This window comes from Podarcis filfolensis (genome assembly GCF_964270895.1).
Source record: "Podarcis filfolensis genome assembly, chromosome: 5".
NCBI classification, from domain to species: domain Eukaryota; kingdom Metazoa; phylum Chordata; class Lepidosauria; order Squamata; family Lacertidae; genus Podarcis; species Podarcis filfolensis.
In genome coordinates, this window is record NC_139608.1 from 21,214,255 (window position 1) to 21,232,626 (window position 18,372).

General features: G+C 45.1%; 1 protein-coding gene across 2 annotated transcripts in view; it reads right to left on the reverse strand.

Moving 5' to 3' along the window:
• Nucleotides 1-367: 367 nt before the first annotated feature.
• The window catches only part of TIPARP (TCDD inducible poly(ADP-ribose) polymerase), a 29,501-nt gene continuing 11,496 nt past the window's right edge, over nt 368-18,372 (reverse strand). For both annotated transcript variants that reach the window (XM_083613248.1, XM_083613249.1), the window contains exons 3-6: nt 5,720-5,888; nt 4,645-4,826; nt 2,048-2,317; nt 368-1,177 (exon numbers count right to left, since the gene is read on the reverse strand). In XM_083613248.1, the coding sequence (XP_083469374.1) occupies nt 730-1,177; nt 2,048-2,317; nt 4,645-4,826; nt 5,720-5,888 (1,069 nt within the window). In that variant the 3' untranslated portion in view covers nt 368-729. The remainder of the gene's footprint in view (nt 1,178-2,047; nt 2,318-4,644; nt 4,827-5,719; nt 5,889-18,372) is intronic.

Sequence of the window (18,372 nt, forward strand, 5' to 3'; positions counted from 1 at the left end):
AAATCTTTGTGCTAGGAGGCGGCAGAAGACGGAAGCAGCAATGCTTTATAAGCAAGAGGTTTAACATTGACATATGAACTTGGATTGCTAGGAGAGGCTGTTTTGCAGCAGCATCTGAACCAAGAAAACTCCTCTCTGCGGGTTTTTCTGCTCTTTGGGCTTGTATGGAATGTCAGCTGCCCAGGAAGAAGGAAAGCTAGGCTAGGCTGTCCCTGTGCCTTGAACAGCAGCTTGATTTGCACAAATCAGCAGGAAGAACATTCTGCAGCATGGAGCCAAGGAGCAAACATTGGCAGCCTGAGAATGGTGCCAAGCATAACCAGGCAAGCCAGACTACAAATAAGCATTTAAGACACACACGTCAAGGTTCTTTTTTTAAAACATTAAGTTTACTAACATAAATAGTGTTTATAACAAAAGGCACAGGTTTTTCTTTTCTCCCCTCGACTATAAACAATGGAAAAATATTTACAGTTTGCACAGAATATAGCAAGTGCACAATTGGTCTTTTTCAGGAGTTTTAAAAATGTCTTTTTTTTCTGCCCCCGCCCTCCCTAGCCCCTTAGCATCTTTATTCAGAGTTCCGCAATTGTTTCTTTTCCCCCTTCCGCAGCAAAAGGGATCCAATTCTACAAATATCAGGTTTAAAAAAGGTTGTTACAACAACAACAAATCAACATGAAGCAATTCTCTCTTTTTTCCACACACTCCGCCCCCCCCATTCTATTCTCAGATCACAACGACATTACTAACTTCTTCATATTGGATTACGAAATAGGGATAGCTCTGGTCGTCGTTGAAAATGACGAAGATTTGAGGCTCGAAGTAGTTGTCCACGCAGGAGTCGTAGAGGTCGCTGGTGATGCTGTTGGGGTTGACGGGCGGAGGTCTTCGCATGGTGTGGTTGCCGACCGTGTACCTCCCCGTCAGGACTTTAGCCAGGAACATATAGTGGATCCCTTTGGGAGAGCGCTTGGAGAAGTTGTGCGAGTAGCTGGCTTTGCGGGCAAAGTAGCTGCCTTGCCCAAACATGGTGGCATGCTTCCCACAGACCCGGGGGTCAAAATTATGCTTGCAGATTCCGTCGACCACATCCTGCGAGGTGCCGTGGAACAAATGTCTTTCGTTCATAATCCGGTCCAGTCCTGTCATCTTTTTACACATGTACTCCTTTTTCCTGGAAGCGGGAAAACAGAAGTCACTGTTAACAGTTGTCAACAGGTTTACCACACCTATCAGCCAATCACCCATTCCCACCACCCTTCTAAGTAATACCCCTCCACACCCTCTCACTATATATAAGGACCTGGTGACTTCTGTTTCAGTGTATCTGAAGAAGTGTGCTCATACCAATAACAAACTTAGTTGGTTTTCTGATGCACAGGTAAAACACTCCACCTAGACTGGAAGATGGGCCGCCTCCCCACCCCACATAGTTTTGCCTTAAGTCTCCCTTGCAGCAAAATGTGTCCCCGGTTTAGCAAATTTAGAAAGAGGCCAGCAAACTTCAATTCAAACTGATCACTTTTAAGAGCTCTCCAAAAGGAACAATTACTCCTCAAAGTCCTGAGCTGCCAGGTTCAACAAAAGGACTTCTCCTTTCTAAAAAAAAAAAACAAAACAAAAACCACCAACCAACCCCAAAATGGTAGAACAGGAAGTGACAGCTCTCTGGGTGCTTCAGAGGAATTTCTGGGCTTTTGCTAGAATTCCTAACAATGAAGAGCCAGAATCAAACACGCTCCCACAACTCGAGTGTTTTCGATTGGGTACACAACTTGCTAAAACAGCTACTCATTTTTAACAAACTGGATCTGCAGACCCCCCTACACTTTGTATTAACAATAAAACTGCACTTCACAACTGGGCAAATTCATTTTACAGGGACGTTGCAGTACTGGATTTCCTGCAATATGCAGCTGGTTGGACCAGATGACGTTTGAGGACCCCCCCTCTTCCAACTCAACAATCCTCCCCCAACGAAAGCGGGGAGGTTTTCCCCAATTAATAAGGAGGAGGAGAACTGTTATTATACGTGTTGGCTCACCTCTTATACTTCTCCCACAAAAACTGGTTCTGAACTCGCAGTATTTTCAAAATTTTGTATTTGGTCTCTGGCACAGTCTTATGAAAGAGATTGTAAATGGTTCTGTAGCTTTTGTCTTCCTTTGACACAGGCACTTGGACGAAGTCCTGAGCTGGATCCATGCTGACCCACGTTTCAGGGTAGAAGTTTGGAGAGGTAACGGCAGTCGGGGATAAGACTTGCGAGTCGGTTGTCGGCACCACGGGTACTGTGGGGCTGCCACCAAGAGTCCTAGGATGGAGAGAATTGGGATACTGGATCAACACAACAACAACAACAAAATAGTAATCTGAATATGTACTTTTAGAAGTATTTGGAAACAAGATTTCTTTTGTTTGGAGCAGGGCAACTGTTCACTACAAGAACCACCCTCCTGGATCGACCCAATGACCCATCTAGTCCAGCATGCTGTTCTCACAGTGGCCAACCAGGTGCCCACGGGAGACTTGCAGATATAGGGCAAGATATAAATTCAACAAATAAAAATAAAATAAATGAGTGCAACAGCACTCTCCCCTCCAGTAGTTTCCAGCCGATGGATATTCAGAAGCACACTGCCTCTTGGGACTGGAGGAGGAACATCATAGTTATCTAGGTTGCGGGTCATACTTGGGATCAATCACATGGTGTACCATTATACCTTCAAGCCTAAGTTTTTAATTTAGAAAGCTAGGGGCAAAAGGACCGACCATTGGAATAGCAGCAGCTCGTATGATAATATTACTGGGATCCACGGACACGGAGTTATCGTGGGATTTTTCACTGGGCTGCAGAAACACAGCATGTTTTGGATGCGTATGACCTGTCCTAGTGATCATTCCTGCATCTGCTCAAGCCAGTCCCGGGTGAGGAATCCTACTCCTCCTATGATGGAGAGCGTCACCTGAAGGAGACACAGTTCCCGGAACATTAAGCTGCCATCACGAAGGTCCCACGAGCGAAGACCACGGAACACACTTCCGTGTATTTAAAACCCGAACACGAGGTGTTCAAAGCCAGGGTACAGTTGGCAGCAATGGACTTCATTGAGGCTGCTACTGCACTGGGCACTTAACAATGGAAAGAGGCATGTTTTCCACTCTCTTTGTACAGAGCTGTGAACAATGTGTCCGTCCCCCCCAGGTTTCCCTTTCCTTTTCTTCTTCACAGAGTTCAGAAAAAACCCCAGATTATATACACACACACACACACACACACACACAAGCTCAATGGAATTTCCGCACCGTTTCCCCATGTGTAAAAGGCCCACTGTGCCGATGTTCTGACCAATCAGATTGCTCTAGCCGCTTTCCTCTCTATGGTCTGTCTCTCCTCTCTAGGAAGCAACTCTGTTCACTACTAATTTTTTCAATTTCCAAACGGCATTGCGCCTTTATAGCATTTCCTTCCGTTCTGTTTCCCTTAAACCGTAGAGGACAACCAGAAGTACAATGAGGGGGAAGGGAGTATTTAATTCTCCCCCAAACGCATAATGGCCCAATGAAAGAAAGGGGGGGGGAACTACCTCCCCTTCCAACATTTGGGGAAGGGGCAATGCCCACTTGGCTAGTTAGAAGCCTGGAATCCAAGTTGCCATTCTACTTCCAGTTGCAGGAAGCACCCTAGATCAGTTTTATCCCTGCTGAATTTCTGGTAGTTTCAAACCACACGCAAGTCTTGTGACCTAAAAGTCTTGTGGAGCAGAACCCAAGGGATGCATATGATGACGGGTTATATTCCCAAAAGCTGCAATAACAGCTGGTCCTTAAAGGTGATATAAGACCTTGTGATTCCTATGAACAGATTGACATAGCTGCTCCTCCGTTAACTAATTTTGAAGCGGCAACTACCCATACTAAAGGAGGTTCGCCTCTTAGGGAGGTAGCCAGGTAGCCCAGCCCACCACCAACAGGGCTCCTAAGCCTCTATAATGTGGGGGGAAGGCAAAACCCCACCCAATGCAATTCCTCCGTCCAACAGAGAATCAACAAGCAGATTTTGAAAAGGACAGGAGCCTCACCAGGGTCAGGCACCAGCTCCTGGGAATTATTATCCATTCCTAAAAGGCCTGATGAACTGTCATAGTGATTGGTTCTGTTATTGCCCACTAATGCAAAATTTCCAGGGCTGCTCCCCTTATTGACCATCTCCTATACAGTGCTGGGGAAATAACGCAAGGAATATCAGAACAGAAATTCCCTTAATACAGCCGGGGGACCCAGAAGAGAGTATGGTAAGCACAGAGGTCTTACACAGAAGTCGGATAAATAGAAGTGCAACTGAAATGTAGGTGTTCTGCATTCCCTTAACGGAATCCAGAACAACTGATTGCAAGGACATCTACGAAGTCAGAGGGAGCTGTAATAGATGGGGTTAGGTGCACCTAAAGCATGATCCTATGCAGTTAAGCCCTCTGAAAAAAATCAGAAGGTCACCATTCATTAACATTTGGGTAAGTCAAGAGCTCTCAATAAAGAAACATGGGCACTCCAGTGTTAGGAAAGAGATTGTAGGGGGTTCACCCACGTCCATTTGCCCTGAAACAACGGTCGCTGCCGAAAGGGAGTCCCATCACTTACTGCAAGTATGGCATGAGGATCACACAGGAGCGGAAGAAAGGTCTCCTCTTGATTTCTCTTCGAATGCACGAATTCTGCTGGAAGCCATCTTTAATGTTCAGGACGTAACGGTTGTGCCACGTAACAAACCGGACCTCTGCCAGCCCTCGGTAGTTGGCTTCTTCTATCAATCGCACAACAGGCTTTTTAAAAAAAACAAACAAACAAAGAAACCCAAGTAAATATTTAATAATCTATGCCACCGGTGCAAATATACTTTGGCTTCCCCCACTGTTTGTTTGTTTGGCAGGGTTTTCCAGTTCTGCTGTCATTAAAGATAGCGCTAAGCACCGCTATATGCATTATCCTGAAGGATTATGGTTCGCAACCACCCCCCCGCCACACTGAAATGAAAGTTGGAACAACTGAGCAGAAGCTGATTAAATTGAATGGCCTTTGCAGTCTTCAGCTTCCAGAAGGAGAGGACACATGTGTATTTAAACCTCTCTCATGAAAGTTAAGGGTGTTAAGCATCAATTGGGTGTTCCTTGAAGGGCCACCAGTGAGCAGTTGCGTAAGGTCTTATTTCTGCGAACATGTCAAGAGTTTTCCTGTCAACCCAGCACTCCCCAAGATCTGACTGTTGCTAGATTGCAACTCCCATCATCCCTGACCATTGGCTATACTGGTTGGAGCTGGGGCGACTTGAGAGTCCAGCCACATCTGGAGTGCATAACACTGACTAGCCCTGAACTGGTCAATTGATACTTCCTCTCCTCTTCCTCACCCACCTGTGCCCTGCTGCCAAATCTGCCCTGGAAAGTCTGGAGAAACCCAAGAGCAGTTTGGGGGGCAAAGTAGATTTGGGAAGTCCCACTGAGCTTGCAAAACTTTGCACGCATAGCTATTTTTCCGGATATGGAAAAAGCTACCAGTTTACACACAGCCTTTTCATTTATCCTTGAGCATCTTGCAAAGCAGGTTAGGCTAGTTAATGGTGATTTATAACAAAGACCACGCAGTGGGGGGCATCATGAACCAAGGCTTCCCGCAACATTATTCCTGAAATTTAAGGGCGATGGTGATGGTGAAATACCTCTGAATATTCTCTCCAGCCAAAATGATCCCTGCAGAAATACTTCCAGATGGTGTAGTAGTTGGAGTTGGAACCTGTACACACAGGTGTAGACAGCCTCCTCAGCTGGTCAAATTCAGTCGTGTCATAGAGTGCCAAACCATTCAAGTCGACTAAAAACTCATGGCCCCTGTGGGGAGGGAGAAAAGAAAAGGAAAACAATTCAGCTTTCTCTATCCATTCAAGAAGCGACTGGAAGTTATGACGTTTCAGCAGTTGCAAAGCTTTGCCAATTCTTCCTTCTACAGCAGGCATGGCCAAACTTGGCCCTCCAGCTGTTTTGGGACTACAACTCCCATCATCCCTAGCTAACAGGACCAGGGATGATGGGAAGTGTAGGCCCAAAACAGTTGGAGGGCCAAGTTTGGCCATGCCTGTTCTACAGACTGGGAGGCAAACCAAATGCGACCCACAGTTCCACAAACGCAACCTCTCAGCCTAACGAACCTTACAGGGTTCTTGTGAGGATGTAATTGGAGGAAGAGGAGAATTACGCATATCAGCTCAATCTCCTTGGGAAAAAGCCAGGGGGATATAAGCAATTTATTAATAAATTAATCATCCACTTTTAAAAAGTGACTTGTGGAAGATCAGGACAAAAGCAACTGGGCTCCATCCTTTCATTCCACAGCACCGTCGCAAATAATCACCCTCTCCCCCAGCAGCTACTGCTTTTTCGGGAGGGCGGCTGCTTCAAATCTGGGACCACTCTGTGTGTGTGTGTGTGTGTGTGTGTGTGTGCGCGTGCGTGTGTGTAGGAATGGGGTCAAACACCTCCCTGCACACCATAGCAGGAGTTATTTACATTTTAAGAGCATGCATGTCAATTGCATAACCTGACTGACTGGGTTTTGTGCAGGGAGAGACATATATATATAGAGAGAGAGAGAGAGAGAGAGCAGCGAACTATTAGGAGCAAGCAATACAAGCCAGAAGAATGAATACAAAACAGAACGCAGGTGTTGTAGGATCTGCATGTCCTTGCCCTACATCAGGGAGAACATTCCTGGGTAAGATGGCTTTTCCTTGCATCAGTTCTGGGACAACACCTTCCTCCCCCTCACTCTGCAGTCATGCATAATTTTTGCTGAGAGGCTACACACCTACTTAGGCTATCAGTTGGATGCAAAAATGCTAATCAGACAGGAACCAGGTGCACGCTCCCACCCCCCCCCCAAAACCCTTGTGAGTCAAATGCTCCAATTCATTTATGATGCCACCATTTAGTACAGTGGTACCTCGGGTTAAGAACTTAATTCGTTCCGGAGGTCTGTTCTTAACCAGAAACTGTTCTTAACCTGATGCACCACTTTAGCTAATGGGGCCTCCTGCTGCTGCCGCACTGCTGCACAATTTCTGTTCTCATCCTGAAGCAAAGTTCTTAACCCGAGGTACTATTTCTGGATTAGCGGAGTCTGTAACCTGAAGCATATGTAACCCGAGGTACCACTGTACTTCTTCCTGCGGCCAAAGTTAAACATGGCACGTGGTCTGTTGCGCAACAGAAATGGGGGGGGGGGCAAAGGAATCTAGCGTGATTCCTTGCACTGCACTAGAGCTGTTCTCTAGATCAGGGCAGCGGCCAACGCTCTCCCCCAAATTTATGATCATACGCTTGCCGTCCAATGCAAGACACTCCGAGGTGACTTGCACACGCAACTGAAGAAAAGCACCACCAAGTTTAACAATAAAAACAATACCCACCCCTCAAAAGAACAGAAACAGCAGTAAATGAGATTGCCATATCCCCTTCAACTGCTACATATTTTCTCCAAAAAAAGCAGGTGGTTTGTAAAGGATAAACAGGGCAGAGCGCCACATTCCTTGCTGCACTTCTGCAATAACCCAGCGGGGAGCTCTATTAAGAAAAAGTGTTAAATTGCTGAGAGAAGAAAGCCAATATTGTTTGTGTTTTGGAAGAAGAGAAATAGGCTGCTGTATTGAGGGGAGGGAATGCTTACAATATGTGAGGAGGAATAAGTGATCTGGCACCTCTGAGTAAGCAACATGCTAGCTGTGGCACAAACCTTTCTATTCAACAGCCTACGTCATCAGATGCATAAAACCAGCAAAGAAGCTGCTTTTCCTAAAGTTAAACAGAACCATTTGTGCCATGACATTTAATAAGAGAGCACTCCACACACAGGCAGGCAGAGATCATCGAGCTCCAGATTACGACATGTTAATGTGTAATCTGTAATTACTGGTGGACTTTACTTCTTTGCGGCAACTTAGCTCCGCTATCAAGGAAACTGCTTTGCAAATGGGGAAGTGCAAGCTCGATTAGGTGCCGCGCACCTGTTGCCAAGTCACCTGCTAAAACTTCTCTTTCAGTCACCTGTGCAGGAAGAAGGGAGGTGAAAAGATAAGATGAAAAGATAAGCAAAAGCTATTGATTTTTCCCAGTTACAAGCCGCATTCCCTATAAGCCTGCAACTTCAGGGATGCTATTTGTAGGATTTTTGAATGGGTCAGAGGTGTAGCTGGGGGGGGCACACTGGGTGAAACACCATGGGGGGGCACTTACAACTGCCCTACGGCTGAGGGGGAGGCAGTGACAGAGAGAAGTCCAGAATCAGATGCTGGAATGGGTATTAAGTACGTAGTTCTTGACTTCATGGTGCAACAAGAGCAGGCACATCTATCACAGTAAGTCTGTGGAATGCTCTCCCCAGAGAAGTTCACCTGGGTGCCTTGATTATACACCTTTAGGTGCCAGGCAAAAACCTTCCTCTTTAATCAGGCCTTTGGTTGATCCGATTTACATCCTATGCCCTTTTAACATGTTTCTTTCTTTGGTGGGGGGGTATCGAGTTGCTGTTTTTATTTCTATTAGGCATGTTGTGCTTTTATATCTTGCTTTTATTCTGTGAACTGAGACCCTCAGGTATAGGGCGGTATATAAATTTTAATGAACGAATGACTGAACATTCAATGAAGCTGAATTTTGGAAGATTCAAGGAATGGGAAAAGAAGTGCACCTCTTCACACAACACATAGTTAACTATGGAAAATCCTTAATAAAAATAAAAATAACCTATGGAATTTGCTCCTACAAGAGGCAGTGATGGCCACCAACTTGGATGGCTTTAAAAGAGTATTAGACAAACAGTTATCAATGGCTATCAGCTTGCCCTAGATGAAAACCTGGCAGCCTCCTTTTTTGGGGTCTGCCCTGTGCAGTAACAGGTGTGAGCATTCTAGCAGCAGCTTGGTGGTCATGTATGATACTGCATACAGCTCTGCTGCGACATGCAGAGAAAACCCAGACTGCGTTCTGTACCGTCACTGACGGACTTAGATATGGCAATACAGCATCTGAATTTAAAGACAGGCAAAGGCCATAGGTTCAGGCCAGAAGGGGTAAATTGCCCAGTTTCTTCCACCATGGTAGACTTAAGTTGTAGATTTGCAACCTCCACTTGTTATACTGATTAAACTTTGTCACTGTTTCAGACTGGCTCTGGGCAACATATTATTCAACATTATCTGTTTATTCAAGACTGCCTGTTTATTAAACTGAATGAATTATTTGGTATATGCAAAGAGAGTTGAGGAGGAATGTGAGTCCTTCAAAGTGTTTTTGGAATTTGAAACAGAATTAAAATTGGTAATCCTTTCCAAAAATAAAAATAAAAAATCAATGGCTATCAGCCACAGTTGCTTTCTTCTACCCCCGCCACTGTCTAAGGCAGGATGCCTCTGAAGACCTGTCGCTAAGAATCCCAGGTGAGCAGAAAGGTGCTGCAGATGTCTGCAAATGTAAATGGGGAAGAGTGCTAAGATGCTCAGGTCCTGTGCTTGTGGGTTTTTCAGGGCATCTGGTTCCTCACTGAGAAAAACAAGATGCTGGGCCTGACCCAACAGGTGCTTTTTATGTTCTTACTTGGTAGTTAAGTTTTGGAACACGGTTCAGCACAGCTTAGGTGAAAACAGCATTCCCGACATAGTTTTAATTTAGTCTCAAGTGTCGAGAAACACAAGCCAAATGAGGCCAAATTCAGGTTGCGGAACGAATGTCATCTGACTGGTTATAAACAGTTTCACACTGATTTTTGCGCTGGAACTATGGAAAGTCAAGCAAAAATTTTCCAAGGCACATAGAACACTGGCGATGGGAAGTAAGCTACAAACAGGGAACCAACAGCAATGGACCTCTTTCACCTTTAACATTCTGCACCCAGGTCCATGTTACAAAAAGGCTTTCGGCAAAAAATATACGTAAGCAAGTGCAAGTTTGCATGTGCCTGTTTACACAGATGCAGATACAGTTTCAAAGAGACCCCCCCCACCAGGATACAAAACATGTTGGAATCACCTTTGGGAATTTGCAAACAAACAAGGCCTTTAAGAAGCGAGGGTCCCACTATCCATTTTCAGGCTATTTTAAGCTGTTTCCAAGACTTATTTTAGCTTTGCAGAAAACCTTTGCTCTGTTTAGGCTTGCTGAATATTAGCCCTATGGGAGCACCCCGTTCCCACGCTAGGGGAATTGAAAGTGCCATGTCTTCTTTTACAAGCACCGGTTGCAAAGCTTTGTGGGTGGAAGCAGTCAACACTGGACAGATCTGGGAGCCCCTACATATTTCAGCAACACGGCATTTCTGCTCAGCTCTGATAAACAAAGCACCATGCAAGAGGTTTAAGTATCATTAATTCTGTACCTACAAAATGTAGATAGGTACAGGGTTCATGCTAGCTACTCAACAAACCGATTTTTTTACACAATGCTACCGAGAGTTTAAAAAGCAACAAGCACATTGGTGTTATGCAGACAGCTTGCCCTGCACGCTGCCATCTGATTATGTTTTGATCCTATCCTTGCTCCAGAGAGTGCACAGATGGTTCTTTCTTGTTCATTTTATCTTTCCATCTCACCTAAAAAAACACCCTGCAATGTAGGTTAGGCTAGAAGGCTGTAATTGGCCAAAGGTCACCCAGTAACCTGCATGGCTAAGTGGGGATCTAGACCAATGTCTTAAGGATCACACCACACTGAATTCTCCAAGTATAATTGGCATCAAGTTTCTCCCCAACCCACCACCTCACACCTGTGACACCCCCCCCCAAAAAATCATGCACACCTGTGCCCATCAAATGTGCTGCAAAATTGCTCGGGAGTTTTCTTGCACACACACACTGCCTTGAGTCCTGAGTGTGAGCCAAGCTCAAGTGCTCTTAAAATGAGTAGCAGCAGTTTAGGTTTTAAAGTGAACAAGGCTAACATTTGAGTGTCAGAATGAAAACAATTAGCAATGCCACCCTCTCTGCCTTGCCTTTAATCATAGGCAGCCAGATGAGTGGCTATTTACAAGCCTGCATAATTTTATCCAATAAATACAGGTATGGGTGATCAATATTCCCCAAAGATTCCATACATAGTCTGAAGACATAGGGCAGCAAGCTGACCTACCTTACTGGGTTGTTGGGTCGATAAAAGGGTCATGATATAAGGTCCTTCAAAGTAAGGTGGAGGCCAAAGATTACTAAACCCCCTAGTGACTTTACAGAGGTACCTCCAGATTACCAAGCCACCCAGTTCATAAATGATTTAGTATTATTATTGAAAATCACCAGGAGGAGCCTATTCCACCAGGCCTCTCTTACAGTATTATATTTCTGATTTAATAACATTATTCCTATGCTTGCTTCGATATGAAGCGCTCGCAACCTCAATAAAGCTGTTCGGAATATTAAAACAGAAAGCATACTGGGATGTTATTGTCTCATTTGTTGGCAGCCGGTTGAGATGGAGAAATAGCCCAAGTCTACATATTTTATAAGCCCACTGCATGTTCAACGGGATATTTGAGAATTTAATCTGACAAGTGCATTAGTGAGACTTGATAAATATTGATTTGCTTGCACATTCCAAGGGAACAACTCTGGTTTATATTGTACTCTTGCAATTTATGCTTCGGATCCCCAGGGGGTTTGAGTCCAGGTTTATCATCTCTTAATATTACAGCCAACGCAACAGCCTCTTTGGAAACTCACCTACAATTCCAACCTTTGGGAGCCCGGACTGTTGTTTTGTCTGTGTGCCCGTAGCAAAATTTATTAAGTACTTTCTAGATAGTCAAGGGATTTTAGAAGAGAGCAGAAACATGTAAGATTAAGATTTTTTCTTTTTCTTTTGCCAGGAAGAACTTGTTTTCGACAGAGGAGGATGAACAAGGAAGCCTAACTGCACGAGAGTAGATGTCAGCTTTATTTAAAATTGTGCGCTCACCTTTCAGCACAATTGAGATCAGCTGGAGAAGACTTGCCATTGGGGGTGGCCATTCTGCCCGGGAAGTTCCTTCTGTGACTGCAAGGATCCCCACCCCCCATCCTCAGTGCACTGCAATGATGTGATGCCCTTTCAAAGAGGTGCATTGTGTGAATCCTGAGCAAGCTGACATTGGTTTGCCCAGGTTCCTGGTCATGGGAGTTCTACTCATGTATATGTGGCATGGACAAGTTCGGGGCAGGGTGGAGAGGGAAGCACACAGGGGCATGTTGGGGGCATGAATACACCTCAAACGTCCTAACAAAGGCACCCCCAAACTCGGCCCTCCAGCAGTTTTGGGACTACATATCCCATGATCCCTAGCTAACAGGACCAGTGGTCAGGGATGATGGGAATTGTAGTCCCAAAGCAGCTGGAGGGCCGAGTTTGGCGGTGCCTGTCCTAACAAAATGGAATTGTCAGTGGTGCTACGTGGGACAAACAAGCACTTATGAAGGAAGGCTGTTTCCATACACCTTTCTAAGTAGAAGAGATTAGTAGACAGGATGAACTTGACTAGTTGAGAGGATGAACTTTGCATTCCTACTGCAGTTCTTAAGCATTTGCTTGCTTAGCTTTAGTCAGAACTCTTGAACGCCACAAGTGCAAAGGTCTGCAGTGGGCTATGGGGCGGAAAAAGTTAAAATGCTGTGCCCTACTGAATATCGGGTCTGGAAAGAGTCACAAAGCCATGGGTTTGTCAGAGCAGCTGCGGTAAGGAAATGACATCCAAGAAAATCTCACATTAGCTGTTGGCCTCTATGCAAAGGCAAAGAATTTTGCTTACTTGTGTTTTGTACTGAAGTTCACCCACTCACTTAAAAAACCTCCACAAGAGGTTGCCACATGTTTTATGCTCATCTAATTTTAGGCACATGTAAGTAACTCTGGCACAGCACTAAGACACTCCTCTTGGCCCCCATCCCATGACATATCTGTACCTGACTTGAACCAAAGGGGTACCAAGATTCGTAGTACAAATATTTCCGGCATGTTTGCTGTTTTAAGATAGCCGAAGCTGCACCAATGTTTTGGAATGAGTTTCCACTGACACTATGGATATTTGCTTGGATGGGGAAGGGGGGGGGGGGAGAGAAAATAGAAGCCAAGGAACAAGCGAAAAATGAAAAAACACTAAAGTCAGGAAAAAGCGTTGTACAGTACATGTTAGTCAGCAGGCACAGTAGTGCTCAGGAGAGCCTGTTTCTTCCCAACTGGAAATTAAAAGCAAAACCAGGAGAGAAGAGGGGTTCAACCCACTTGGAAACAAGATTGGCTGGGAAAGGAAATGTTCTCCCTGCCATAGTGTGTCATAGCAGAAAATATTCAATACAGCTGCAAATTCTGGGAAGCGAGAAACAACTCATCCGGGAGTAGCCACATTTGAAATAAGTGGCTTCGGCTTCTGAAGCCCTACCTAGCATACTTTAGGAAACTACTTCCTTCCTCATGCCTCACTATGATCTCAAAGATCAACCAAGAACACCCACTTGGTTTCACCTGGGCTGTCAAATGAAGTTGGCAGGTGAGAGATGCCTTCACTGTGACTCCTCCAGCTGGTAGGGAATTTCCTTCTGCTAGCAAGTAGCCCAAACTCAAGGGGCCCCATCTGCATTATACATTCAAAGCACTGCAATACCACTTTGAACAGTCATGGCTTCTCCACAAAGACTCCTGGGAGCTGGAGTTTGTTAATGGTGCTGGTAGTTGTTAGGGAGACTACCTCCTCGCCTCACAGAGCTACAATTCCTAGAGTGCCTTAACAACCAACCCAGGGAATTATGGCATGTAGAGTCTGCACTCATCGCCATTTATTATACAGTTTAAAATGAAAAATGCTCGCCAGCCAACATCAAAATTAATGGAGAAACAATCAGCAGCTTCTGAGAGGGAAGAATGATTTCAGAAAGGAGGGAGAAAAGGAATTTTTTTTGGCAGCATTGTAAGAGCTCAATGCTATAGGAGTCATAAAAATATAAACCGATTTATGGAGGGGCATCCAAGTTCTTTAAGCCATGTATGTCTGCTTGCGCCATTCATTTATTCAACCGCATTTTGTGACCTGGCTCTGACCACCACACACCGACTGCAACAAGACTGGATCTATCTGACCTTCCATATACAGAAACTCCCATTAAGTAAGGTGCACTGAAGGGCCACGTTCACGCCATACTTTTAAAGCACTATGGTTCCATTTTAAACAGCAATGGCTTCTCGCAAAGGATTCTGGGAGCTGCAGCTTGCAATGGGTGCTGAGAGTTGTTCGGAGACTCCTATTCCACTTAGCAGAGCTATCTTTCCCAGAGTTCCTTGGGAAAGAAGAACTGTATCACTGTGAGGTGAACAGGGAGTCCCTACAGCACCCAGAATTCTTTGGGGGGGGAAGTCATGGCTGCTTGAAGTGGTATCACAGTGCTTAAAATATGTGGTATGAATGTGACCAAGATGACTCCTAATCTGCAAATTCTGGGCGGTGGCGGCAGCAGAGACAGACAAGGAGAAAACGTGTTTGAACTTTCATTAAAGTTCGAACTCATTAAAGGCCTTGCCAAGTCAGTGAAGACAAAGTCAGGCCACCGTCACATGGATCTCTTGGGCGCACAGAATGTTTAGCTGCCGTCTCCCGGTCAGAATGCTCCTGACGTGGGACGAAAAGGGCATCATGTCTCATCAGCTACAGTCCAACAACTGTTCCCTTACTTTGGTGACTCTGCATTGATTCATCACCACTGGTCAAGTGGTGTGTGCCTGGAGTAAACAGACCGCAGTTCTGAGGGAAGCGGGGGGGGGGGGGACACCCCATGCACAACACACAGTGTGAAGTTTTGCTTAATCACTCTTGGAAACTGGTTCACAAAGCCCTTTGTTCCCCTTTTCGCCTAGCAACAGTAACTATTTATATGCGGGCAAAAATACAAGCCAAAGAAGTCCCCACCGCCAGTGCAACTCCTGGCTGTGAGCATCTCGGATCGGGAGAGGAGGAAGAACGGGCTAGAGTCAGTTTTAGCTTCCAGGGCACTGGCAAACACTAGGCAGGGCGCTAGCACCTCTCTGCGTGAAGTGACATGCATGCTTTGTTGCCAACGTTATCTGTCAAAATAATGAGCTAGCAAAGGAAATTTCTATAAAAGTTCCCGCTCCAGCAGGAGTGGGCCAGTGGAAAACTAGGTTTTGCAACCAGAGTGCACAAAACGGAGTTCCTTGCATAACAGCAAAGTCAAAACTCTGCTATAATAGGTTGTTGTCGATATTCATCATTCCAAAAAGCAAGAGAGTTGGGCCTAACCGAAAGGACGTTGGTTTTTCATGGCCGTGCAGCGATTTTCAGAAAAGAATGCTTCATTGGGCAGAGTAGCATGTTTTCTGATAGTTTACACAAAGCCACAGAAAAACAGACTATGATACCAGGTACAGAATTACCCGCTAAATTTATCTTTTTTTAATGCACATTTTTAGTCTTCACGGTGTATACATTTGCACAGATAAACCTGAGAGACTGGGCAGTACCTGACAATGGCTTCATAGCCAGGGGAGAGCTCAGGAAGATTTCAAATGGCCAAGACCTTGTTTCTACTCAAAGATCACAGAATTGCTTGCTGCCTTTGAAAAAGCAGAAGGCCTTCCATTTGTGGAAATGTACATTATTTATATAGGACGCAAAATCCATCTTTTCTTGGCATAAGATTTTATTTAAGCCACAGCGCACAGTCCTGATCACAGGGTACTGAAAAGGCAGTTTTCCAAAGTTTCTGGCTTCCCAAACCCAACTTGTGTTCTTCAAAATGAAAAGAGTGCCTAAAAAGTGAGTACCTTTTTAAAAAAAAAGAAATTAAGGATTCCCAAAATCAGAAACACAAAAGGAACAGGGAGGTGTTAATACATTCGTTCAAATCCAAATCTGGCAAACACTGACAACTTTGGCTTTATAGCCTCTCTATAATATAAAGTCACTTTTCAAGTAGTCTCCAATCCAATAATAAAATGTTTTATTCTAATCATTATCCAACAGGCTGGTTTGTCAAGCTGAAAGAAATATACAAACTATTTATCTGCCCAAGGAATTCATAATGGCAGGAACACACCTGTATCAGAATAAAGATGGAGCTGGTTCCTCACATTACCAGCTCATGCCCAGATTTAGGCTGAGCTTCACAGACATCACCAGTAAGGATGCACTTTTTGTGTGATGCAGGATCTGCTATAGAACCTCATACAGAAGGGAAGAGAAGCCTTCCCTAGGCTCCCAACTCTCCCAGGTGACATGGATTTATCCTGCTTGGGGATCGCATTTAAGACATACAAATTACCCAGCCTTTCCCCATTCCACAACCTCCCACTACTTTTGCACAAACTGTCCGAAGGCCTCCTTTAAGATTATGTCTATTGCCAAAGCTGGGAAACTTCTGTGTTAATAAACATGCTGGCCGCTTAACTTCTCAAACAGTGTCTTAGTCTATCTTTCCCACATATGCACAGCCAAGCCCTTGAGCTGTGCCAGGCACCCAACCTGTCAGTCAAAGCCACCTGGCTGCAAACACCATAAATACAGAACAGTGCTGCCTTTATTGCTGTGTCCCTTACCTTTGACCATTGACAAATGCTAAGTGCTGAGTCTACAACCTGAGCAAGCTGATTCTACCTAGGCTGGGTGGGTAGTGCACTCTCACAATGATTCTTCCATAGGTTAGCTAGATCTTTCAACACTCACTCAGCTTCCTAAAACAGGGGTAGCCAGTGGGCTGCACTCCATACATGGTTGAACTGCAACCCCAACACTGGTTGGCGCTTATGGGAGTTGTTGGTTGGACCCATAAAAACATCTGGAGGGCCATCCCTGTCTTAAAAGTACAGTTTCATCTTTCCCCTTTGGTTTCTTATTCTCAATAAAATCTTTCCTATGTTCAGGTTTGAGTGTGGATTCTGCAACAGGGCTAAGGGACCGCATTCCTTCCATGCACTTAGGCCTTTCTGCTTTATGGTACAAGATGTGTGCCTATTAGGAAAGCATCCTGTTCTCACAAGGATGGAGAAGTGTTTGTGGATGCTCCCTCGCCCCATACAAAATAACTGGCTCATAGCCCTAGTTTTTCCCTCCCAGCCAGAGCCTAAGGGGAAAGAGGAGTGGTGACAGACTACTTGCACAGCCGGCCATTCTGGCAAAGGCAGAAGCGCCATTCCTTTTCACCCATGGCCAGTGTAAACCTCTGGCTTGGCTCTTTGGGGGATCAAAAGGCTGCACTCCTCTGCCTTACAGAGCACTCTTTCAGTTTCCTCCTCCTTGCCCGCTCTCCACAGTCACCCCTATTAACCTTCTCAAGTTCCAGAAACCTCAATGCAACAGAAGCTGTATATTCTTGGTCCACACGTGTGCACGCCTTTGACCTTTCCACCCAAAGGCTACTGGAGCCGGGACAGAAGTAGCAGAGAGGCTGACGAGAACTCTTAGCACAAATACCTTTGCAAATACTTGCCTGATTTTTCTCACCCTTAATTAAAGTCCACCTGTACTGAGACCTGCGGGTATAGGGCGGTATACAAATTTAATAAATAACAACACTAGGAAACCATTTACCACAAGCACAGTGTCTTGCAATAATGGAAAGTATGGGGTTTCTTAAAGCATCTGAATGTAACTACTGCCTGCACTGAACTCGCTGCAATGAGTCTCTAGGTGCTTTAAACACACACAATGGAAAACCACCCCGATTGCATAGAAAGGGAGCGGGCAGAAACTCCCATTTTACTCCCAAAAGATTGAGGAGCACAGAAATGTTCCTCCCTACATCTCACTTATTTTCCAAGCACTTTTCTCTAAGCTTCAACAACAGCAGCAGCAAGGAGACACCTGCCCTGGATGAGAAGCGCTTGTGGGAAGGGGCGATGATGGTTCTGCAGCAAGCGGGGCTATTGGGGGGGGGGGAGAGCAATTATCAAACTGCAGAGACTGCTTCGGAGTACTATTAATCAAGGGTTAATAAGCCTGATTGGCTGCTGCTATTGGGTTTACCTATGTGCAGTTTCCTTTCCTGTGAGAATGGCACAGAAGGAACAGGATGACCTAGACCTGGAGCCAGGTGACAGCTGCTTCCCCCCACAATCTTATTTGCATAGTAACAGGAGTAAACAGGAGTCTGCTGACAATTCCCCTGAAACTCCTCTTCTACAGCTTTCCCAGATCCACACAAGATAAAAAGCCAATAGATTTGCTTCATATGTAAATACAGGCTTTGAAAGGGGTGGTGGGGTGGATACCAAGAATTCGCTGGAACTCAGCACACCAGAAATCAGCAGTCATTATTCACCTCTTTCTTGTTTAGATATTTTGCTTCCACCCCCCTCCATA